This window comes from Rutilus rutilus (assembly GCF_951802725.1).
Source record: "Rutilus rutilus genome assembly, chromosome: 19".
Lineage (NCBI taxonomy): Eukaryota > Metazoa > Chordata > Actinopteri > Cypriniformes > Leuciscidae > Rutilus > Rutilus rutilus.
In genome coordinates this window covers 1,163,223-1,189,798 of record NC_140232.1, presented here as the reverse complement: position 1 = coordinate 1,189,798, position 26,576 = coordinate 1,163,223, and the positions used below count along the sequence as shown (strand labels likewise).

The window sequence follows — 26,576 nt, the reverse complement described above, 5'->3', positions numbered from 1 at the left end:
CTTCCAAAGAATAAAAGTATCTGGTGTTTTTTTCACCATGCTCGAGCCACTTTCTTCTGGAACGTATGAAAGCAGATTTGGGCTTTTCCTCATAATGTTGATTTAAACTCTCTTGTAATTTGATGAGATGTTGAGCTTGTTCCTCTGTTAAATCTGCTTTACCACACAGGGCACCAAACTCTTGGATGACGGCTTGCATTTTGGCCCGTTTATTTTTGGCAATTGTTTTACTCATTTTAATGGCTAAACTCCTCACTTTATATTTCATAAAATCCCACTGCAGCCCATATTGGTTAGTAATTACACCCTGTTTATAGTATTTATCAATTATTTTTAAGACTTCACATTTAAATTCATCATTTAATAATAAAGAATTGTTTAAAATCCAGTATCCGCTTCTGCTCAAGTTCTTTCTATTGTCATTCGTGATGATAAAAATGTGAATAGATTTATGGTCAGTAAAAACTGCAGGATCAATTGTAACGTTGTCTATCAAAGATGTCGACTCCTCTGATATTAACCATAAATCTAATCGAGACTGCAAAGACAAATCATTATTGTGCCATGTATACATGAGTTTTTGGGGATTCATTTTCCGCCAGATATCAATAAGACCGAAGTTATTGCATAACCCAGAGATAATCTTGCTGCTGCTGTCATCTTTTACACCTTTGGGAGGCCATCTATCTATGTTACTATCTGGGACTACATTAAAATCACCCCCGAGAATACATTTTGCATTCATGTATTTAGTTGATTGTTCTATATGTTGTTTTTCAAATTCATGAAGTAAAATCAAATTTGTAGATTTGCAATTAGTACCATAAATATTACCAATAATATATTGCTTATGAGAATCCTCTAATATGATTATTGGCCACCTTCCATTAATATTACTCTCATTATGAAGAATTTTGCCCCTGAAATTCCCTCTGAGAATAGCGCCCCCTGCTGATCTATTTGTACCATGACTCAACCGAATGTCCTGACCCCACTGACTCTTCCAAAAATTGTAATCAGCCTTTGAACTATGCGTTTCTTGTAATAAATAAAAATCAGCCCTTTTGTCTTTCAAAAATTAAAATACAGCCTTTCTTTTGTTAATATCGCGGATGCCCCTAACATTAAGAGAAACTAAAGAAAAAGACAGGATTAGAAATAACTCGAACAACAACCGTAGGTCCTGGTTTACTAAGTAGAACAATACCCGGACAACCCTTCTGTGTTAATATGAACAAAAACTTATTCCAAAAAGAACCTTCAATGTATTTCATGTATTGATGAGGAGTAAGAAGAGAAAGTGAGAGAAAATATATATAAAAATGAGACGTTGGAGGGAGGGGAACAAACTGTCCATGGAACTGGATTAACTGTTCAGCACCTCCCTGAGTATATAACATATAACAGTCTGAACTACTTAGTTATTTCTTCCTTCTCCCCCCCTCCCTTTACCTGAACACAAATGTCATGAAGATTGTCAGCTGTCGAACTTCAAGGGAGAAATCTGTTTTCACTCCTTTCTCTCTTCTGCTGCTTGCTTTGGGTCTCTAAAACAATAAATTCAACAGATCTCCATTTTTCCATCTTTTGGTCGAATCTGGATCCCATCCACATACGCCTCCTCGACTCTGGCCTTGACGTCGTCCTTGATGTTTTCCGGTAGCCCGTAAAGCCGTAAATTCCACCTCCTCCCATAACGCTCCGCATCGGATAACCTCTCTTCTAACATCGCAATTTTCTGTTCATAAGCTTCATGTTTCTGCTTGAGAACGTCCATTTCGATGCGAAAACCGCCCACTTCGTTGTATATGCAGTCTACTTTCTCCCGCAGATCTTCGACGAGCACAGCATTTTCAGACACCTTCGATTCCATTCTGTCCGATCTCTCGTTTATTAAATTATATAAATCAATCAAGGAAAACTCTTTTTTCCCCCTTACTCTCGGGGCTACTCGTTCCATCACTCTTACTTTTCTCAGCATTAGACTTCTTTGCGTAGGAATGTACTTCACTTTGTGTGCGCTGTTCTCCTTTCCCCGTCATGACTAGGCCCATTATTCACGGTTCAGTCAAAACACGTCTTGAAGAATAACACGGAGTAAAAGTTGATCGATTTCAAAAATTCGACACAAAGTTCATGTAAAATATATATATATTTTTTTTTGTTTGTCGTCAGTTCATAATAAAAAGTAAAGCTAGAAGGGAAATCCTGGGATAATGATCTCCACTTAGTTCGTCTGCACCCACCGCCATCTTGGCCGGAAGTGAGTCGCTTACATCACCGCACCGCGCATGAGTAAAGCTTCGACCTGCGTCATTTCCGCTAGGCGTTTATTTACTTTCCGGCTCTTGAGAGAAAGGAGAATTCCTCCTGTCGAGGAAAGGCACTGAGTTTTTTAAATGGGCCGACAGTGAGGTGGAGTTGTTGCTGCGAGTAACACAGGAGTATAAAGTGGCCAAAGCAAGCGAGAATGTAGACTGGGAGACGGGCCAAAACAAATACGGCGAAATACTGGACCGCTTCAAAGAGCAATATCCTGCGGATGACGCCGCTTACCCCCACAGTAAGGACGAGGTCACAAAACTCACAATAACTACACAATGAAAGGCTATCAGGCTTAAGTACAGGCATGGGGTAGACTCCGGAAGGAGAAGCGGGCATGGAAGAGTGCTACTCCTGTACTTTGAACTCTGCGAGCAGATCTGGGGTGGCTCTCCAGCCGTCACCACCATTAATTGTGGCATTGAAACAAGCGACATAAACAACAGAAGCACCACCACCAGCGATGAAAGTTATCCACCGTCAGTCAGTCGCGATAGCCCTTCTCCTTCGCTCTGTAGTTCTGCTCCTTCTCCTGCTACAGCAAGTGAGGACTCAGATGGGATGTCTACAGAGACTCAAAACAGACGTGACAGGCTGAACGCAACGCTGTCATCATACAGACAACAGAGGCTTAAGCGAAAATTGTCAAATGAAGGACAGCTCATTACACTTGCACAGGAAGATCTTAAGCTAAGGAGGCAGACATTAGAGAGGATAGAGTTTTCAGAGAACATTGGCAGACTGACATTTCAATTAGAAAAATTCAGTTACAGACGTATTTTTACTTATGAGACAATCAATGGCCCAGACTCCATTTGTTGCACCACCGCCGCTGCCACGACGTTACAGCTCACACCATCAGCAGCCTGGTTACCTCTATGGTTCAGCTGTTGCCTCTGCTCCCTCTTCAGCACCAACCAGACAAACACCACCACAGCACCATGAAGATTCTGCTCCATCACTGAATATCTTTACTCTAATGACACAGAGTAGTCCTGTCTTTAATACACATGATATAAGTGCTTGTTAAAAAAGAAACACTTTTTGTTATTGTTGGTTTAATTCTAATTTAATTCTAAGTTTCCTGTTGCCATGGTTACAACGTTGGTCCTGTGTTTAAGTTGTTTGATGGACTTTTTTGGTAATGCTCTGCTTTTCTCTGACTCCTCTCTGATGACAGACATGTAAAGTTTACATTAAAGTGACATTTATTTTTGTGGACATTTTCAGTTTCAACAATTCATGTTTACAGTGCCTACAAGGGCATGAGTTCAGTTTCTCTGTACTGTTTGACAGAGTGGAGTTTTTTTCCTGCAGTAACAAGTAGCCTAACTTTCCCCTGCTGCACATCTGGAAGCAATTACACAATAAATGATTGTTCATAAACAAAATAAATTGTATCCATTTATTGAATCAGTGTATCGCTTTTTACAGATCTGATGAATATAATGAGTTACAATGTTGAGTTAACACTTTCCAGGAGCATAAGCACGTTAGATTTGATATCATGTAAACAGAAAACTGTATATAAAACAAACTGAATGTATAGTTTAATCACACAAGCTCAATGTCATCCTAACATGACTCAGTGTACTGCTTTATACAGATATGGTGAATATAATGACCGTTTCGATGCTGTTTGCATTAACACTTTACAGGAGCCTAAGCACTTTAGACATTATATCACGTTCACAATCTGAAAGTATAATTTAATCAGACAAGCTTAATGTCTACCAAACTGAGTTTTGCTTCACTTTTTCATTCAGAGAAATAACAGTAAGTGGCAAAATGTATATGCAATAATCTGAAATGAGCATCATTCAAGGCTCAAGAAACTTGGTGAGCACATTTCTTACTCGCCTCCCCCAGGGGGGCAGGGATTTGTATTATTTTGAAGGTACCCCCGGGCGCCGCCATTGGCTAGCGGAACCCCACCTGCTGTTAGCATCCCATTGACTCCCATTCATTTTGGCGTCACTTTGACAGCGAATAACTTTACATCTGAGGCGTTTAAAGACTCCATTTGTCCATTATTTATTTCTAAAGAAACACGAAAATGTATAAAAGGCTCCATTACCTTGTAGCTTGCGTTATGGCCCTGTAGAAGCAGTTTTTGTAAAAGTAGGCTAACGATTGCGTCACAGCCACGCGACTCTCTGTCGCACAGTAGGAAATTACCGTATGGACAGGAGGAGAAGCTCGCGGGCAATCGGGGGGACGTGGAGGCAAAATGACAAAATAATTAATCAGAACACCTACAAAAAGTTTCTCCTGCTCCAAGATCATGGACAGCTCCTACTCACGCTCTCCGTCTCTGCGAGTTTCGGAAGGTAATGATTCAGGTTGATCTTGGCACAGCTACTAGAAGACAGACGGTTTGCTCACGTCACATCTACGTCGTCGAGTTCAGTTTGAGTCTGCGCAGTACGCTGGACCCCCAGGAAGTAAGAGTTTCTAATTGGCTTCACTTTGTCTCCGTTGAATCCAATGGGGTCGCTGTGTCCATTTCTTTTACTGTCTATGGCCTCCCCTCAGTTTCCTTGCCTTCTGTTCTGATATTATTGTGCCGTGTTGAGGCTGGAAGTCTCTGTCATATTGGACAGCTGCAGCAACATTTTAGTCTGGAATGATTTCTCTGTTAGCTTCACTAAAGTAATGCATAACAAAACATGCACTGATGACGAATGAAAGATCATCCAGATTTATGTCCATTGCCCTCCGTAATGCTCCAAATCGTGCTTTTAAACGTCCAAATGAGCATTCAATCACCATTCTGCACTCGCACAGTGAAAACCCAAAGTACTGTTCCTGAGGAGTAGAACCTCCACTCGCATACTCTTTCATAACATAGGGCAGCAGGGGGTATGCTGGGTCTCCGAGAAGAAATACAGGAGCAGGATCTTCTCCCTCCACGATTACTTTTGGACAAGAAGGAATCTTTCCATCTCTCAAGTAAGCATTGATTTTTGAATTAGCAAATATTCGAGCATCGTGAACGCTGCCAGGCCATTTAATAACAACGTCCATGAATGTGTACTTGTAATCACAGGTAGCCTGTACATTCAAGGAGAATTTGCCTTTCCTGTTGATGTAATCAGTGGAGTTACTTCTTCACCTCCGCGTCCTCTTCCTCCTCCTCTTCCTCCTCCTCTCTCTCCTACTTCTTCACCTCCGCGTCCTCTTCCTCCTCCTCTTCCTTCTCCTCTCTCTCCTACTTCTTCACCTCCGCATCCTCTTCCTCCTCCTCTTCCTCCTCCTCTCTCTCCTACTTCTTCACCTCCGCATCCTCTTCCTCCTCCCCTTCCTCCTCCTCTCTCTCCTACTTCTTCACCTCCGCATCCTCTTCCTCCTCCTCTTCCTTCTCCTCTCTCTCCTACTTCTTCACCTCCGCATCCTCTTCCTCCTCTTCTCTCTCCTACTTCTTCACCTCCACATCCTCTTCCTCCTCCTCTCTCTCCTACTTCTTCACCTCTGCGTCTTCTTCCTCCTCCTCTCTCTCCTACTTCTTCACCTCCACGTCCTCTTCCTCCTCCTCTTCCTTCTCCTCTCTCTCCTACTTCTTCACCTCTGCGTCTTCTTCCTCCTCCTCTCTCTCCTACTTCTTCACCTCCACATCCTCTTCCTCCTCCTCTCTCTCCTACTTCTTCACCTCCACATCCTCTTCCTCCTCCTCTTCCTTCTCCTCTCTCTCCTACTTCTTCACCTCCGCGTCATCTTCCTCCTCCTCTCTCTCCTACTTCTTCACCTCCGCATCCTCTTCCTCCTCCTCTTCCTTCTCCTCTCTCTCCTACTTCTTCACCTCCACATCCTCTTCCTCCTCCTCTCTCTCCTACTTCTTCACCTCCACGTCCTCTTCCTCCTCCTCTTCCTCCTCCTCTCTCTCCTACTTCTTCACCTCCACGTCCTCTTCCTCCTCCTCTTCCTCCTCCTCTCTCTCCTACTTATTCACCTACACGTCCTCTTCCTCCTCCTCTTCCTCCTCCTCTCTCTCCTACTTCTTCACCTCCACGTCCTCTTCCTCTTCCTCCTCCTCTTCCTCTTCCTCTCTCTCCTACTTCTTCACCTCCACGTCCTCTTCCTCCTCCTCTTCCTCCTCCTCTCTCTCCTACTTCTTCACCTCCACGTCCTCTTCCTCCTCCTCTTCCTCCTCCTCTCTCTCCTACTTCTTCACCTCCACATCCTCTTCCTCCTCCTCTCTCTCCTACTTCTTCACCTCCACGTCCTCTTCCTCCTCCTCTTCCTCCTCCTCTCTCTCCTACTTCTTCACCTCCACGTCCTCTTCCTCCTCCTCTTCCTCTCTCTCCTACTTCTTCACCTCCACGTCCTCTTCCTCCTCCTCTTCCTCCTCCTCTCTCTCCTACTTCTTCACCTACACGTCCTCTTCCTCCTCCTCTTCCTCCTCCTCTCTCTCCTACTTCTTCACCTCCACGTCCTCTTCCTCCTCCTCTTCCTCCTCCTCTCTCTCCTACTTCTTCACCTCTGTGTCCTCCATTGTACTCCACACGGACAGCTTACCTGTGGCTTATTTATAGTGCTTAGGCTGATTGCAAAGTTAACTAATTATCTAAAACAGTTTTCGCATGTGACAGTGTGCCAGACAGTTGGCAAAATAGTGTAAATAATAGCCATACATGTGTATAGTTTTGCTAGGAGTGTGTTGATCATTTGGAAATTGAGTGTAAAGCAGTGAGTTGTGTTTGCAGTTCTGCAAAAACAGTGCTGTGCGGTGGATTGTACCTACAGTTTTGCAAAGTGTGTTACAAAATTGCAAACTGAGAGCAAAGCAGTGTTTGTGCTTTTAGTTTTGCAAACTCAGTGAGTGGTTTTGCTATAAGTATTAATAGTTTTAGAAATTGTGCTATAAGAATCACGGTTAGGGTTTGAGCATTCAGAAAAAACTGTAAATCTTCCTGTTACGACTCCGAGTGTGAAACCGCTTCAGATTCAGTGTGTGGAGGGAACAGATCATTCCAACTGATTCGCGAACCGATTTAGACAGTTCTGCTAACTTGTTTGATTAAGTCTTTGAAGAGAGACAAAGAACTTATATGGACAAGAAGTGTCTCAAACTGGCGACCCGTGTGAGCGTCGAGTCTGAGGAGGCGGGGCGGGAGAAACCACGATCTCTGATATTTTGAATTGGACTGCAGTACCTATTTCCACCACTAGCTGTCCTTCTTACAGACTGCACCTTCATTCAAAACAATGTTATTTCTTCTTAAAATGGTATTTTGTTTTCAGATGACACACACAAACCATCATATGAATAGACATTTACAAGAACCAGTTGAACACTGATGTGCTCAATGTAAAACACTGATGAGTGGAAAACACTTCTTCTCCATTCGTCATAATGACTTAAGCCTTTTGTTTTGTTCAGTGTTACACTTACTACAGACAGTACATATATAAGTGTGTTGTAAAATATTTGGGAATATTGTTTTTATTCTCAGAACACACAAATACACGGAAACAAATATATTTTATTTTTCCCCAAAAAACAATGTACACAGTGTACATCCCAGCACACACAAAGTTGCAGATACAGTGGTCTACAAGAATTTACAGTAAAACCCCTATGCTGCATCCCCTCTCCTGTTCTGGTCTGGCCACAGCTCCTCATCCACTTGCTTGGAGAAGGGGTATACCGTATACGCATTTGTGGATTTCGGTCATACACTTTCCATCTCCAGGCAGAAAAGCATTCCTCAATAGGATATAGGAATGGAGAATATGGAGGGAGATATACAACTAGAAAGCATGGGTGGGCAGTGAACCAGTTACGAACCAGGGCTGCGTTTCCCAAAAGCATCGTAAGCCTAAGTTGATCGTAAAAACGATCGTACGACTGATCTTAATATTATGGTCTGTTTCCCAAAAGCATCGTAGCTTAAGTAGCACTTGAAAATCTTCGTAGATCTACGAGTGCTCTGGAGTAATCGTACATCCCCAAGTGCATCGTAAGAAGACAGATTTATGAGGACACCTGAAGGACAACCGGCAGATTACACCTTTAACTTTATTCAAATGCAATGTGATTATAATATAAGGTTTTGATTGTACTTTATTGTACACTTTATTACTTTTTTTTTTTTTTGTTGGTTAAATTAATGTATAAATTAAATTATTAAAAAGGTCATAAAACAAAACAAAAAAATAGAAATAATTTAATCTAATAATTTTAATCAAAATTAATGTAATTAACAAAAAAAAAACGAAAAAAATCCTTTAAGTCTGTTAAAAATTACATCTTTGTTTCTCCTCTAAAAGGACATTAATTTGATCTTTTTGCAAAGGTATCTTTTTTTTTTTTTTTTTTTTTTTTTTTACAAAGTAGGAATACATTTCCCAAATACTTGAAACATACTTTATGTTTACAGTCCTACAGAACAGTCCACATGCAGTACTGTACTACTGTACTCATTGAGGACTGTGTTGATACTGTGGGAATATGTTTAATTTATGTTCATGTGAGGCATAGATGATGACAGTTTAATTTATGTTCATGTGAGTTGACAGTTCAAAGAAGATTAAGTCAAGCAACCCAGTCATCGGACATTAACCTTTGTATCTGTGTACACCTCCTGAACAGTGACATGACTCCAAGTTAAACTATTATCATGTGAAGGTATGGGTGATGCTATCAGGCTGATTGGATCATTTGAATGATAGTGTTATGCTTATTCTTGATTGAATCAAGAATCATCCCTCTGCTTTGTTTGACTTGTCTCCACCTCCAAAAGTCCCACCTCCTTGTAAATGTATAAAAACTATACTGTATAGAACTCAGACAGACTTTGGTGACTGCAGCTACCGACAGCTCGTGATCTCAATAAAGAATCCTGCTGAAGAAACAACCAAGTCTCCTGGTCTTCGATTCTGAGTTTACAACAATACGCAGTCCTGCAGTTTTCTAGAGTGAGTAGATTCCTTACCTATTCTCATTTGGGAAGGTCCGGATGATGGATGCTACAGTGAACCTGCTCAAATGTGGCTGTACTCTTTGCCCAGCCTCCCTCATCCCCCAGCTTTATACATCAGAATATGCTGACAATGATTCTTCGATATTCCTTAATCCTCTACATAATACCCCTAAGCTGGACAACTCAGAAAGGGATTTTTGTGACCTCCCCTTATCCCTGGCAGAAGTCAGTCAGTGTTTAGAGCTGTTAAAAGACAGCAAGTCACCTGGGACAGATGGTCTATCGTCTGAATTTTATAAATTGTTTTCCCAGCAGATGGCGCCCTTCTTACTGCAGGTATTTAAATGTGCTTTAATCAAGTTTCTCAAACTGACAGGAATACTTTTAGTCACCTTATTAAAATCTCTTACTGAAATTACAGCACCTTTCAGAGTCATAAACTCAGAAAAAGAAAGAGGGTCTCCTTGAGCTCTGAATAAATCAGAAACAAGAATAATATTCTGATCCACACAATCCTTGAACAAAAGTGCTTTGTTTCCACACAATACATTTTCATTATTCCACATAAGACACGTGTGTGTGGAGAAATGATGTCTGAAAGCAATCTTCCAGGATTCTAGAGCTTGTTTGTACAAATCTGAGAGTTTAATAGGTAATTTGCTGCATTTAAAATGACAAGATAATAAAAACTGAAGGTCACCACAATGTCTGAAGATTATGTTAGGGATCCAAAACCAGTGTAATCCATCATTAGAAATACAATACTTAATCCAGTTCATTTTGATCATAATCATTTTTGAATAATATCAGCCACAGGTCTATAGCCTGCGTGATTTATGAGACAAATCCGATTTAAACCAAGTGTACAAGTGTATATATGGGGGTTTAGATCTCTCTGTGCCTCGATCAGGTTCAGACACTGACAGAGATCTGCTATTCGGTGTTTGACGCTATTAGACACATTTCTAGAAGGAAATCTATCAGCAATAAATCTGGAGCCTCATTGAAATCGCCACCAAATAATAAAGGCAGAGGGATATTTAAGTTTTTAATTACTTATATAAATGACTATATTATCTGGTAGAACAACTGAGATAATCCACTTCCAATCCCTGAAGAAAGCGTTTCTATAATCTTTCCTTGAAATCCACTATTAAGTAATATAGCGACCCGACCCGATGAACTGGAGTTATGACAGAAAGAAATATTGCTCCTCCACTGATTACACCAGAATTTATCATCGTTTACACAAGAGTGTGTCTTGGAAAAATAGATGTCCCTTTTCATGGATTTACAAAACAAAACTTTTTTTTACAAATGTACAAATCTTTCTGCTTGTTTAAGTCACGAAGCCCCCGAACATTCAAAGAGAAACACGAGAGGAAGTTGATATATAATATTAATATAAAACAGTAATATTGTGAAATATTATGACAATTTAAAATGACTGTTTTCTATTTTAATACATTTTAAAATGTAATTTATTCCTGTGATCAAAGCTGAATGTTCAGCATCATTACTCCAGTCTTCAGTGTCACATGATCCTTCACAAATCACTCTAATATGAGGATTTGATGATCAAGAAACATTTATGATTATTATCAGTGTTGAATTTTTATTTCATGATGCTATGATGAATAGAAAGTTCAAAAGAACAGCATTTATCTGAAATCTAAAGCTTTTGTAACATTAAACACGACCCTTCAAAAGTTTGGGGTCAGTAAGAATTATAATTTTATTTTTGGGGGAAAGAAATAAAATAAATCAATACTTTTATTCATCAAGCATGAGTTAAACTGATCAAAAGTTACAGTAAAGACTTTTATAATGTTAGAAAATATTATATTTCAGATAAATGCTGTTCTTTTGAACTTTCTGTTCATCAAAGAATTTTGAAAAAAAAAATTTGTACAAAACTGTTTTCAACTTCAAATGCTGCGAAAAACTAGTTTGGAAACACTTTTAATCGAGAAAAAGGGTTTTAAAGCAAATAAATATGGTGTCACATGACAGAAGCTGTATTAGTTGATCCTGTTCATAATATTCATATAATTAAACTGTATATTACATTATTTTATCACTATTGGTAAGAATAACACGTTACCTCTCAAACATCATTCTTCCTTATTTTTATAATTTTGTCTGTTTTTTATAATCTAAAGAAAGTTAAACAGAAAAATATCCTAAAAGCTGCAGCCGTTTCTGAATATTGCTGGATCAAGTATTGATCTAAATAACCTTTATAATGAAGTACAGAAAATCATGACACTTGTTAATAAAAATACTTTTTTTGTATACAATTTATTAATATATAATAACATGTTTGAAATGGACGAGGAAATCAGAGGCTTGTAAATCTCTGCCGCTCATCAAAACTCCAGATGTGTGTCTGTCAAACGAAGGAAGACTGAAGGAGTTTCCAATAAAGGCAGAAAGAAAGGTCAAATAAACATGTTACGTCTGTAAAGTATTGTTTCCACGACTTAAACCCTAATTATCATCCCAGACATTTAATCTTTCACTCTGAGCATTAAATCACATAATCACATATTATTTATATATTTAAAACACAAGATTATCAGCAAGAACCTTTACATCCATTTATTCCAATGAACAAATGATCATTTCTCCTCTATAACTGAAATAATTATTCATTTAGTCTCATGTTGAACAAACACTGAGAATGTGCAGAATTTACTGCTTCAGTGATTTGATGTAATACAAGAAAAAATATGGTATATAATCATATATAATTATGATACAAAAAAGTTTAGAAATGAATAAACACACATTGACTGAAATAATGGGGTAAATGTCAATTCTCCTGAAAACATGAATGCTGAAACGGTCTCTAATCGGTCTAATTGTGTGAAGTGGAATATAAATGAAAACTTCTTGTTTATTGATCTGAGTGTTGCTGTAGTGCTGGATATCAGTCATGTGATCATCACGGCCCAATCACAGCCACCGTACTGATATTCAGATCAACAGCACTCTTACTCATGTGATATGGATTAAATATTGGAAACATGATGAAAGCAGGAAGATCCAGATCTACAGGAGTGACGTTTACTGACTATTGACCGGTAAGATCCTCAGAGAGGAAGAACTATAATTATAGAAGAATGGAAAGAGTGTGTGAGTGAAGGTGGTTGTGAATGTGTGTAGATGTGTGTTAGTTACAGGATCAGAGAACGACACCGTTCCTCCGTCATAGTCCAGATTCACTCTCACACGATCAAGCTTCTGATTAACACGAAAACCAGAACCTGAAAGCTTTACGAACTGATCAATATAATACCGTACACTCCAGACATCAGTGTTGAAGAAACCCAATCCCTTCCTCTGGTTTGATGCTGTAGTTACTCCAAGAGTCCAGACTGAACTCTGTTTAACCTCCACATCCCAGCAGTGTGTTCCTGAGTTAAAACCCTCTGAACCCAGAACACAGGGATACCAGTTAAATCTCTCTGGATTATCAGGAACTGGTTGTTTGTTCCCGCTCCGTCTCACACTGGTCAGATCATCAGACAGGACGAGACGTGGACTCGCAGTGTATGGATCCAGAATCACAGGAGCTGATGAGACACAATCAACAGATGCTTTTATTCTGATCTTCATATAATGATCAAGAGTGAACCCAACACAGATTATTATGAATTATGACACTCGTCCTGTTGATCAAACACATGTTCCTCTGATCACTGTCAGTGCTGTTATTAGTTTCACACTCGTTTTTATCATCAGCGTTTAACGGCATCAACTACAAACATTAAATATGAGATTCAGACATTTGTGTCCATCAAGAGAAACTGATACTTTGGGAAAGTTAAATAACAATAAATCACTGAGATCTGCTGAGATTTATGCTGTAGATGAAGAACTGTAAGTGTGTGTCTGATCTTCAGCATCTGATCATCTTCATTTTAGTGGCTCTTATAGTCTGTGTTTTGTTTTAAATTAGTTTATTATGACTGTCTGTTGTGTTTGACTTATTATGTTGACTTGAGAAATGATTTATTATTAGTGGTGCCAAAAGGCAAAGCATCACTATTGTTATACAACACCCTAGCAACCATTTAAAGCACCCTAGCAACCTAATCCCATAGACTTCCATTCAAAGAGATCATGAGGAATATCTTTTGATAGAAGTGTCATAAAAACATGAGGGTGGGCTCAGCCAATCATTAAACACCTTCAACACTTCATAGCCACGCCCTTGAAACCATTGTCGAGCACCCTAGCAACCCAAATCCACAGAGGGTTATCTTCCAATCTGAATGTCATAGAGGAGTTGCGGTTGGTTTATATCATCCATACTGGCAAGCAGCCTTTGAAGTAACATCATTGGCAGCTGCCAAGCCACTCCCTAGCAACTAAACAGAGTACCCTAGCAACTGTTCAGCAAGACCTATATCGCTGCACCAGAACATCGTAGAGACATGGTGGTTTGCTCCTTTGACTAATGCTAGCAAGCAGGACTTCCATCATGCTACACATGCTAGCAGAATAGCTACATGCTAATAGCGAATAGCGAAGCAAAAATGCTTACTAAAACACAGTAGCAGCATGTTAATCATCACCATTTTGTTTGGCAAAATATGACAATCATGCTAATATCATGCTAACAACATGATAATCATGTCAGCATCTTGTTCGCAACATGCTAATTGTAGGATAACACTATGCTAGCAACATGCTAATCATGTTAGCATTATGCTAACAACATGCTAATCTTGTTAGCATTTTGTTAAAGGCATGCTTGCAAAAAGATAATTATGTTAGCAAAAAGACAACTGTATTAACATCATGTTAAAAAAAAGCTAATTGTGCTACCATCATGTTAGCAACATGTTAACTCTTACAAAAAAAAGAAGTATACTTCAAGTTCATTTTATGAAGTATACTTAAGTAATGTTCAAGTATATTTTTAAGTATACATTATGCAGTAAGTATACTAATGTCAATATGTACTAGTAGTAAACTTGTAAGTGTATTATTTTAATACCGCTTGGGACTAAATTGGCCCACTTTTAGTATATAAAAGTATATGTTTAAGTGTACTATAAGTGTAACAGTAGTAAACTTTAAGTGCACAACTAGTTCATAATTACGTTTCTCATTTGTACTGCAAGCGAACTTATGGTTATACTAGTAGTTTACTATTTTAATACTTGTAGCAAATTTTTTGTTTATGAAAGTACACTTTGACTTATACTCTCAGTAAACTACTAGTTAAGTAGTTTTATACTACAAAGTTTTCTTTAAGTGAACTTAACATTATACTTATAGTTTACTATTTATATATTATTTTTGCACTGGCAGTAGGCCTATATACCACTATATTCAAATGTTATTTTTTATACTTGAAAAATCCCTTTAACTGTACTTTACCTTTAAAAACATTTTATTAGCTTCATGCATCCTTTTTTATCAACACTTGAATGTCGGTGAGTTTCATAAAGAAAGGCAACATTTCAAACAAAAAAGTTGCGAAAATCACATTTTTGTCAAAGACTACGCCTTGATCAGATCCAGAACGATGATCACACACAGATGGAGTAGATCGAGTCCGACACCCCCACAGCTTCAGTCGTTTTCTCCTCATGGGTTACGCTTTATTTCATTTGGAAACATTAAGCAGTTTTGATTTATAAGCTGTTTAATGTTTGATGATCACGTTATTTTACATTTGGGTGAGCAATCTTCTATCACTTGTTTCAGCTTCTTCTTCTCCTGTGTTTTGATCCGGAGATTCTGTACTAGAAGATGTGTCATAGCGCCCCCTACCGTATACCAGTGAAAACATGGACAGCTGGAAAATTCTGTTAATGAGTAAAGTTGAATTAAAGTAAATTCCTATGTACACCAGTGGACTAGCCTACACACAAATTCAGATACGCAGAATTAGAAACATATCTGTTTTATATCAATATTTTAATCAATATTTTCAAAAAATAATATAAACAAAATCAAATAATCAAAAATATAATAAAAAAATAATATTTTAATTTTTTAATCAATATTATTTATATTTAAAAGGCTACTCGATCAAAAGAGTTAACACAATTACAAGCAAAGTATACTTTGAATACTTAATTATACTTTTAAGTATATCTCGATCAAATGATTGAGTACAGGCCAAATATACTTGGACTTTTCTCTCAGTATAAGTCAAGTACACGTGTAATTTTAAGAATATTTCTGAGAAGTACATAAAGTATATTTTCGAGAAGTATATAAAAATGTAATAAAATGTAGACTGAAAGTATGCTGTCTTATTTTTAGTTGAAAAGAAGTGTACTAATAGAACACTTGAATAAACTCATTATTATTATCGCTGTGTAGAAGATCAGGTTTAGTTCCATGCTCATTTATTTACTCTATAAACTATTCCACCCAAAAGCTTGTTACTATATAAACATGACCATGTTAGTTTATAAGACAGTGTGTAATATTATCTATCTATCTATCTATCTATCTATCTATCTATCTATCTATCTATCTATCTATCTATCTCTGTCATGAAGAGCCTCTAACTCTCCATCCATCCATCATGTCCAGCTCAGATCTCCTGCTGTCAGACTCACTGTTTTGGACGATGTCCTGCATCTTCTTCCAGACTCTGAACGGCAGGTTGCCCAAGTATCGTGGCACATGAATCAAAGCTCCAGAAGCCATCTGTGGATCCGGCTGTGAGCTCTGGACTCTGGAAGAACATTCAGGAGTCAGAACTGCAGTGGCTTTGGATCAGAACCAGAGAGACCAGAGACAGGAGCAGATCACTCACCTTTCCATTGAGACTGGAAACTCCTGCAGAACAAACACACCATTTATCATCAAGAACTCAATCAATCATCAATCAATCAACCAATGATCTGAAATCAGACCTTCAGAAAGCAGACGTCATTGGCTTTCATCATCTCCTCCATGTCTTTGATTGTGTGTGAAAGAGCTGAGATGTGTGTGTTCATCTCCTCCAGCTTCTCCTTCATCCTCTGCTTCTTCTGCTCCTCTTCCTCCCTCAGTGCAGTGACTGTAGCTTCTTCTTCATCTCTGAGAAACTGATGAAGCTTCTCAAACTGCTGTTTAATCTGATGCTCTGTGTGCTCAGCTTGAGACTGAAATCAAAGCACATTCACTTCAATCATCTCAATCAACACACATCATTAATATCCAAGATAAACTCGGATACCCGACATAAAACGGATCCAGAAGCAGATTGCTGCTAGTCATTTACAGAAATAATAAACTGGAATCCATTATATCAGATCATAACTGTATATAGTGATCCAACAGCTGTAATGAAAATGACTCTCGTTTCTGTTTCCTCACCTTGATGTGTCGAACTGTTTTCTCAAACTCTCCTTTAATTTCTTCATTGTGTTTAAGTTTCTCCTGTAAGGACTTCAGTGCTGTATTGAGCTCCTCCTAGAATTGAACAAAAATACATAAAAAACATTAAACATTAAAATACATAAAACTCCAGATTACAGTGAAGAGTATTTGACCCCCATCCTGATTTCTTTTGTTTTTGTGTAAATTGATTCAGAAATTGCAATCTGAGTAAACACAAAGTACAGTTTGTAAATTAAAGTGTTATTTATTGAAACAAAAAAGTTCTCCAATACCAACTGGGCCGGCGTGAAAATGTATTTGCCCCCGTAGTTTCTAATTCCTCAGATCTATGAAACTGCATTTATAATGTAGTTCAGCTGGACTAAACACAACCAGTCCTGATCACTGCAGCTGTCCAATCAGATCAACACTGAATACTGAAGCCTGATTGGTTCACGTCTGTGTGCCTGTACAAAATGCGCCACTTCAAATAAAAAACAAATACCTTTTGCAAAAAAAGTGCTTTGAGTACCTAGAAAAACACTATATAAATGTAACAAATTATTTGTTTAATTATTATTATATCAGCCTCTTCAACCCCTCGTCGCCCAGAGCCAGGCTTGGGAAGCTTTTACTGGCATGTCAGATTGGGTTTTAGAAATAATCAAACGCAGTTACTCTCTCCAGTTCTCCCGCAGGCTCTCCTGCTTCAGGAGTGTGACTAACACTTCACTTCCTCGTTCCAGTGAAGGATGGCGTCCTCAGGCTCATCCTCGATCTGAGATGTCTGAACCGCGCTCTGGTAAGACGGCCGTTCAGAATGCTAATGCTAACTTTGAAACAAATTCTCTCACAGATCTGATTGGTTTTATCAGTGGATCTGAAGGACACATACTTTCATATCCAGAGAATCTCATCACAGTCCTTGAGATTCACGTTCGAAGGGGCTTACCACCCTACAGTCCTACCATTCTGACTGTCTCTTGCTCTGCGCACTTTTATGATATTCGTGGATGCGGCCCTCTCCCCCTGAGACAGATGGGAGTTCACCTCCTGAATTACCTCAATGATTGACTGCTTTTAGCCCAATCGAAGGAGGAACTCTGCGCACACAGATCTTTGCTCATCAGGACCAAGGTTACGTTAGTAACCGGAACGATCTGTGTTTATGTGTTACGAAACTGCTCCGAGACCCGAAGGTGAGATCCAAATGCAGCTTTTATTAAGGGGCAATCCAGACACGTAATCCAGTTAACAGGCAATAGGTCATACACAGGCAGGCAGTCCGTAAAAACAAACTAAACAGGCAGGGGTCAGAGGCAAAAGAGTAATCCAGGGAACAGGGCAAGAAATTCAAAAACCAAGAGACATGAAACCAGGGAGAATGCTCAGAATTGCAGTGTGACAAACAAAACTTTGCAGTGAGTGATGGGGTGAACCAGGCTTATATAGGGTTAACTAAACAAGAAGATGAGATACTGGTGAATGTGATAATGAGTGCTGATGAGTCCAGGCAGAGAATGATGGGAGATGTAGTCTGTGAGTGAACATGAGAGTCTGGTGTGGAGTGCCCTCTGGTGGCTCTCAAGGGCACTCCAGCCGGTGACCGTTACACTATGACTCGTTAAGATTCTTTACATGTGAATCAAGAAACATTTGTCTTACCTTATATGATGAAACCACTTCACTGATGGGTCTGAATTTATGATTGTCATGTTGTGTTGAATCTCTGCACACTAAACACACAGGCTGTTTGTCCTCCAGACAGAAGAGTTTGAGTTTCTCACTGTGTAAACTGCAGATCTCCTCAGACCCTGATGAACGCCTCTCAATTCTCTCCTTCAGGAACGACTCACACAAGTTTCTTAACGCAAGATTAACTGGAGGTTCAGATCTTGAGGTTCTCCTGCAGACAGGACACTCCTGAGATTCCTTGATTCTCCAGAACTGTTGAAGACACTCTTTACAGAAACTGTGACTACAGGATAAAATAACAGGAGTCTTGTAGATTTCATGACACACAGGACAAATATAATCATCTTCAGCTGCTGAAGCCATTTTCACTGTTTGAGCTCCAGCAATCTAAACTTCACTTTCACTTTCTGAACGACGGTTTCAAAAATAAATCACCATGAGAATCACAAAGATCAGAAACAAACTTGTTCAGAAAGAAACTTCTCAAATTCTTCTGTAAAGCTTTCCCCTTCGTACTCCACTGATCGCTGATTCTTTATTGCTTTTGTCGAGACAAAGTCAGTATGGCAGAAAAGAGAAATAACAAGTCAGTCTCTTCCTGGTTAGTGTTGTAAGAGGGTGGAGCTTCTGATCAAGGTGTGTTGAAACAGGTCAAAGAACAACATCAGGATTTCTTCATGTAAAATTAACTAAATCTAAGCCTATTCAAACTGAACTTGCATTGAAACGTTAAGATATAACGCTAAATCCTTGGATTAAACACAAAAGAACCATAAAAATACTAAAATATATGATAATAAAAGATCTCAAAACCCGTATATGTGTTTTATTTATTGCTCTTCTTTATTGGTCACAGAGTTTCTCCAGGGTCTGTCATGCTCCCTCTCTCTTATAATGATTTCTTCTCATGCTGTAGTTTCAGTGATAAACACTCCTCTGTTCATCTGCTGATTGTCAGTGTTTGGAGAAACAAACAGATCAACAGATTAAAAGTCCTGAATAAACAGGAGAAACGGAGATGAGACAAAAGTTTGTCTCTCATGGATCACTCGTCAGCACCTTTATTAACACTTATTTAGTATTTCTTGTTAATTATGAAAAATATACTCACTTTATTAGCATAAAGACATTTCTAAAGATAATACTAGAATACACTTCACACACACTATACATAGATGAAGACGAACAGAGACTAAGACAGAACTCAGGGTATAAGCATGGAGGAACAAAGGAAATTAATGAGATAATTGAAACAGAATAACTAATCAATCAACCAGGGAAAGTAGGTCATGGAGTAGAATAACACAAAGAACCATGGGAAACGTAGTCAAAACAAGACATACATCTTACAAACTAACTCTGGATACAGTGTGAAATAATGCCAAATAGCCCATAATATATAGTCAAGTTGTAACGATCAGCCAGTTAACCCTCTGGGGTCTAAGGTGTTTTTGGGGCCCTTGAGATGTTCTGACATGCTCTGACATTTGTGCTTTTTTCAGTTATTTATAAACATGTTAATGGCAAAGGTGTAAATTCACTCTATATAGCACAAACAGGGCTACTATAATATGTGATCAACATGAATGTAGATGTTTGTATTTTTAAGAGAATAATGTTTATGCGTGGTTATTGAAAAAAAAAAAAAGAAAGTTGCTGAAATAAGACCACAAAACTCATACTAAATTATGTGTCCACAAGACTTTTGACTAATGGATGTTGTCGCTTCGAGTTCTGGCTTCAAAATTATGTGAAAAAAGTCTTGCTTTATCGTTCACATAAAACAATACATTGATTTAAATTGTGTAAGACAGGTTTTGCTTGGAAAGCCAATATGCGAGGGGGGCGTGAAGGAGGAGTGGTTTACACCTGAGATTACAATGTCTCATCCACTCTGCATAATGAGCCATTCATTCAGGTGTGACACTGACTGAGCCACAATGCAAGGACTAGTGTTGTTTTTGGCGGCCTGTTTTAATTTTAGTTTTAGTCTAGTCTTTGTGTCAAGCTGTCGTTTTAGTTTTTATTAGTTTTAGTCACGTTCATACTCTTTTTAGTCTAGTCAAGTTTTAGTCGACGAAAACTGATGACATTTTAGTCTAGTTTTAGTCGACGAAAACTGATGACATTTTAGTCTAGTTTTAGTCAATGAAAATTGTATTTTAGTCTCTTTTTAGTAATGCAATTCTATTTAACCCAGTCAATATAGAATTTCAAACAAGGTTATCTTATTAGTATATTTAGGGCTGTGACGGTGGCAGTTTTTTTTTTACCACCGTGGTAATGGACCAACTACCGGCGGTGGTTGGGGGTTATTTAAAAAAAAACAAAAAAAAACTCGTTTTATATTTCCACACAAAGACGCGTGATATAGCACTCTGCGCTCTGAGAGGGATGTGGGACACGAGCAGGAAAGAGACCATCGATCTCTTTATGATATCTTCGTGTTTTCTACTTGATGTAAATTGGTCTGAAGAGCGAATTTTATCCTCCACAAGGGCGAAATATTAGGCTGTTTGAGATTGCGCTGCCAGAGAAAGTGAAACTAAAAATCACCCGCGCGTGTGAAACTATGGGTTCACGCACAACTCTCTCATTCGTCGTGACGTTATAACATTTCGTCTCGTCTCGGTCAACGAAAATGAAGAGACATTTTAGCATAATTTTTATTTTGTAAACCACATTTAGTCTCGTTTTTATTCGTCAACGATATTGCATTATACATGTATTTTTGTCATCGTCACATGACCAGCATTTACGTCTCGTCTCGTCTCGTCTCGTTTTCGTCAGGTGATAACGGTTCGTTGACGACAATATTTCGTCATAATTTTCGTTGACGAAAGCAACACTAGCAAGGACAAAAGATATATTTAGAAGAAGACTTCTATTGACCATTTAAGATTTTGCTTACATCTATCTTGTAAATATGTTTTGCTATTTTATTAAAAAGGTTACAATTACAACAATAATTACAATTTCAACAATATTTCAAGTGTACTCTTTCTTTGTAAAAAAATGATTATAGGCCTACATTGTTGTAGGCCTATAATAGGTTCCAAGACTTCCTGCTCAGCTACTGTTCGGACGCTCTTGCTTAGTGCTCCGCGCTTTGCTCTATCGCTTTTACATTTTATCTCCTATATTTTTATATTTTATTTCCTTTTATCACCTAATTTTATCTTCAGCAAACAGCACAGTGCTCAGACAACAAAGTTTGGATTACTACAAAAACGGAGAATTCTTTTACCCGACCAGCTTACATTCCGGGAAAAGAAAACACAACTGCCTACATTCAGGATAAGAGAGAAAATGCCTCTTCAGGTTCAAGAATCTACTTGCTGCACCAACTGCCACAGACTTTTACAAAGGATTGCAGTTCTTGAAACAAAGTTACTTACGGGACCACCAAACCAGACGGAGCACACAACAGAGCTTCGTCATGGACAGCCTCAGCATACAGCCGGTGAGTCCCATGAAACTAGTGCTCCTCGACAGGTAGAGAAACAAGCCGATCGACTTACAAATCGATGGCACAAACAGGGAGCGAGACCCAAAGGCACTCGAGACATCAGATTATCACAAACATCACATATTGCCGCAGTAGCATCCTCTACCCCAGATACAGCTCTGATAAGGATTGCAAACACTGGTCTGCTACCACCGCCTATACATCTTGAGAACAGGTTTGAAGTACTAATGAATGTAAATGAGGAATCCCCAAATGTGATAAATGTGATCGAACACAGACTGAATGGGCCAGTAGCTAACACTGATGCTAACTGGCGCTCAAGGTCGAGCAGACAGCAGCACTCAGCTAAGAGCGCAGCCGGGCCCAGGACTCTGATAGTGGGGGACTCCATAATCAGAAACATTAGCAGCAGGGATACAACTACGTGCTGCCTTCCACAAGCAACAACTTCTGATATAAACAGGGAACTTCAGAACATTCTGATGAAACATAAGACTGCAAATCGACTCATCATTCATGTGGGGAAGAATGATATTCATAAAGAGCAGTCAGAACTCCTTAAGAAGGATTTCAATTAACTTTTTGAAACACTTAAAAGACTGAAAGTTCAAACATTCATCAGTGGACCACTCCCAGCAAGAGGAACAAACAGGTTTTCACGGTTGCTAGGGCTAAATACATGGCTGCAAAAAACCTGTAATATAAAAGGAGTAAACTTCATTGACAATTTCAATCTTTTCTGGAGTCAGAGACAACTTTTTCATCGGGATGGCCATCACCCAAACAAACTTGGTTCAAGAGTGTTAAAGGACAATTTCTACTTCTCCCTCAATCATCCTTCTGCAATGTGTGCCAATCCACTCAATCTGAATGGCACACACACACCTGGACACAGTATGAATGACCACAGGACTTCACTTCAGCAGCACAATGGACATGCAGTTGACATATCACACAAGGACAATGATAACACCACTCCGCCACAACAACCTCTGCTCACGGACTCAATCTCAGCTGAACCCTGCACACAGAGCTCACCACAGACAGCCATATCAGAACTGCTCCAAGACTCAGCACCCAAGGACGACTTCCTGGAAAACAGCCAGGGAAGCCAGGACAGCATATCACAGCCTCCTTTAACACCAGAGGAACAGCCCCTTTCTCCAGACACCTTTTCCCTCTCCCCAGCATCGCCACTTCTGTGCTTCTCACAGAAAATGGAAGAACTGGTGTATGCTGGAACCAAACTATCCCACTCTTTTGCTGCAAGCCCCCAGATAACAACCAAAAAACGACAGGCACCGCTGCCACCAAAGCCTGCGGGCCCAGCTCGCCCTCCCCCTCCTCCTGTGAGAGCTCTTCGGCCTCTGCCACAACGCCAGGGCCCACACCCTCCTCCATCTGCTCGAGGTGAACCAAAAACAACTGATACCAGCTCTCAGTGATATGTGTCGGGTCCCCGCTCTGATAACAGTAACTTTCTCAAATGTTTACAAAACAAGCGGGAACCCAGTGTGCCTGTATCTTTCTCTATTGCTGTTCTATTACAAGATAGAAAGTCTAAGGCCTTCAATAGCCGTACAGCAAACCCATCTAATCTGGTGCCTATTACATGTGAAAGTAAGATTGATGTGGGGACAAAAAGTACGACTGTTAAGTTAGCACTTTTAAACATTCGTTCACTTAAAAATAAATCACTTCTAGTTAACGACTTAATAACCACAAACAACCTAGATTTTATGCTTCTAAATGAAACCTGGCTAGAAGACAGCTACAGTGCAACAATCCTCAATGAAGCAGCCCCTCCTAACTTTACTTTTATGAGTGTCTGCAGAGCTGTTAAGAGAGGTGGGGGTCTAGCTGCTCTTTTTAAAGATATCTATCAATGTAAGCAAATATCATTTGGGAATTACCCTTCTTTCGAATATCTGGGTATTGTGTTAAAAGGTGCTCCACGCATTTTACTCATCATTATTTACAGGCCTCCAAAATACTCTCCAGCCTTTGCTGAGGACTTTACAGAACTGTTATCAACAATTACCTCAGAGTTTGACTGTTTTGCCATTGCTGGAGATTTTAACATCCACATAGATAATGCAGAAAACAATATGGCAAAAGAAATCAAAACTGTTTTAAAAACTTTTGATCTGACTCAGCATGTACATGGACCCACACACAATCGTGGACACACTCTAGATTTACTTATCAGTAAGGGTCTAAACATTTCATTGATTGTTATTAAGGATGTAGCACTGTCTGATCATTTCTGTATTTTCTTTGATATATTGATCTCTCCTGCCATTGAAGCTAGATCTGTGTCTGTCAAGAAGAGATGCTTAAATGAGAACACTAGTGTACTATTTATGAAGGCTATATCCTTAACACCAAGCATATCTGCAGACTCTGTTGATTTTCTCCTTGATTCTTTTAACTCAAAAGTTAAAGGTGTAATTGATGATATTGCTCCTGTGAAAGTCAGGAAGAAGAGTGGCAGACAAAAAGCACCTTGGAGAAACTCAACAGCAGTGCAAAATATGAAAAGACAATGCAGAAAAGCAGAGCGCATGTGGCGGAAGACAAAACTTGTAGTCCATTATAACATCTACAAAGACAGCCTTCATGCTTTCAATATGGAACTAGGCAAAGCTAGACAGACTTTCTTCTCAAATATTATAAACAGCAATTTAAACAACACACGCACTCTTTTTGCTACTGTAGAGAGACTGACAAACCCCCCAAGCCAGATTCCCAGAGAAATGCTCTCAGACAACAAGTGCAGTGAGTTTGCTTCTTTCTTCTCTGAGAAAATCAATAATATCAGAAAGGTGATCAGCACATCCTTGAGTTGCGCTGGGGTCAGACAGACCAGACCACCTGAGAAAGTAGTTACTATGTCTGATTTCAAAGAAATTAATGGCAACATTTTGGAAGAAACCGTACAGCACCTTAAAACATCAACCTGCGCTCTTGACACACTTCCCACATCTTTTTTCAAAAGTGTGTTAAACAGTTTAGAAGCAGATCTTCTAGAAGTGGTAAATGCCTCACTTCTCTCTGGGAGCTTTCCAAACTCCCTGAAAACTGCAGTTGTCAAGCCCCTCCTGAAAAAGAGCAATCTGGATAAGACCATATTCAGCAACTATAGGCCGATCTCAAATCTTCCTTTCATAGGCAAGGTCATTGAAAAAGTTGTCTTCAATCAGCTGAACAAATTCTTGAGCTTGAATGGATCCTTTGACCATTTTCAATCTGGTTTCCGACCGCACCACAGCACAGAGACAGCGCTCATAAAGATAATAAACGATATTCGCTTAAATACTGACTCAGGCAAATTATCAGTGCTGGTGCTACTCGACCTCAGTGCTGCATTTGACACTGTCGATCATAACATACTTCTGGACAGGCTGGAAAACTGGGTGGGGCTTTCTGGGATAGTCCTAAAATGGTTCAGGTCATACTTAGGCCGTTCAGGCCGTTTCCAGATCTGATGAAGGACCTTCGCCTGGACCCGGTGTCAACGCAGTGCTGAAGTGCCAACTAGTCTCTCCCTATGGAGGATCCCTTTCCCACTCTACAGATAACGCGTCGTCGGGAAAACTCAATTTGCGTATCTACCCCGAATTGATAAAATAAAATAAAATTCTGAATCAAAACTATAAGGAAACACCAGTAATTTGTTTAGGTTTGGTTTGTAGGGAATTCCAAACCTGCACACATATATTCAAACGCACATAACTATAGAACCCGTTCTTAATGCGCATCTGAACGCCATCAGCGTTTCTCACAGGATCGCGTTTAAAGTCTGTGTAGAGAGAATGGTGTCGTCTTGGCGGCCCTAATTTAAAAACAAATGATCGTTGCGACGGAAGCGAATCAATCAAAACTAACTTTAGCTGGAAAATAACTTTATTAAAGAACCGCTATAAAGCCAAAACAATCTTACGTTAAATTATACATTTATCTCTGTAAAGCTGCTTTGAGACAATCTACATTGTTAAAAGCGCTATATAAATGAAAATGACTTGACTTGACTTAGATGGGAGAGGTTATTATGTGAGTATAGGAGACCATAAGTCTGAGTGGACATCCATGACATGCGGAGTCCCTCAAGGCTCAATTCTTGCACCACTCCTGTTCAACCTGTATATGCTCCCAATGAGCCAAATAATGAGAAAGAACCAAATCTCTTACCACAGCTATGCAGACGACACACAGCTCTACTTAGCCCTATCGCCTAACGATTATAGCCCCATTGACTCCCTGTGCCAATGCATTGATGAAGTCAACAGTTGGATGTGCCAAAACTTTCTTCAGTTAAACAAAGACAAAACTGAAGTCATTGCATTTGGAAACAAAGATGAAGTTCTCAAGGTGAACGCATACCTTCACTCTAGGGGTCAAACAACTAAAAATCAAGTCAGGAATCTTGGTGTGACACTAGAGTCAGAGCTTAGTTTCAGTATTCATGTCAAAGCAATAACTAAATCAGCATACTATCATCTGAAAAATATTGCAAGAATAAGATGCTTTGTTTCCAGACAAGACTTAGAGAAACTTGTGCATGCTTTCATCACCAGCAGGGTGGATTACTGTAATGGACTCCTCACTGGCCTTCCCAAAAAGACCATAAGACAGTTGCAGCTCATACAGAACGCTGCCGCCAGGATTCTGAGCAGAACCAGAAAATATGAACATATCACACCAGTCCTCAGGTCTTTACACTGGCTCCCAGTTAAATTTAGGATTGATTTTAAAGTATTATTACTGGTATATAAATCATTCAATGGCCTAGGACCTCAATACATTGCAGATATGCTCACTGAATATAA

General features: G+C 39.3%; 2 protein-coding genes across 2 annotated transcripts in view; one reads left to right on the top strand and one right to left on the bottom strand.

The window, feature by feature from the left end:
* The window catches only part of LOC311278748 (nuclear factor 7, ovary-like), a 1,193,180-nt gene that overhangs the window by 861,055 nt on the left and 305,549 nt on the right, over positions 1 to 26,576 (top strand). The gene's annotated exons all lie outside the window — the stretch shown is intronic.
* LOC311278765 (E3 ubiquitin-protein ligase TRIM35-like) lies at positions 11,621 to 18,875 on the bottom strand. Its single transcript, XM_084389792.1, has 6 exons — positions 18,249 to 18,875; positions 16,581 to 16,676; positions 16,136 to 16,366; positions 16,036 to 16,058; positions 15,836 to 15,954; positions 11,621 to 12,823 (listed from the first exon to the last, which is right to left on the bottom strand). The coding sequence occupies exons 1-6, from the start codon at positions 18,639 to 18,641 to the stop codon at positions 12,315 to 12,317; spliced, it is 1,371 nt and encodes a 456-aa protein (XP_084245918.1). The 5' UTR covers positions 18,642 to 18,875; the 3' UTR covers positions 11,621 to 12,314.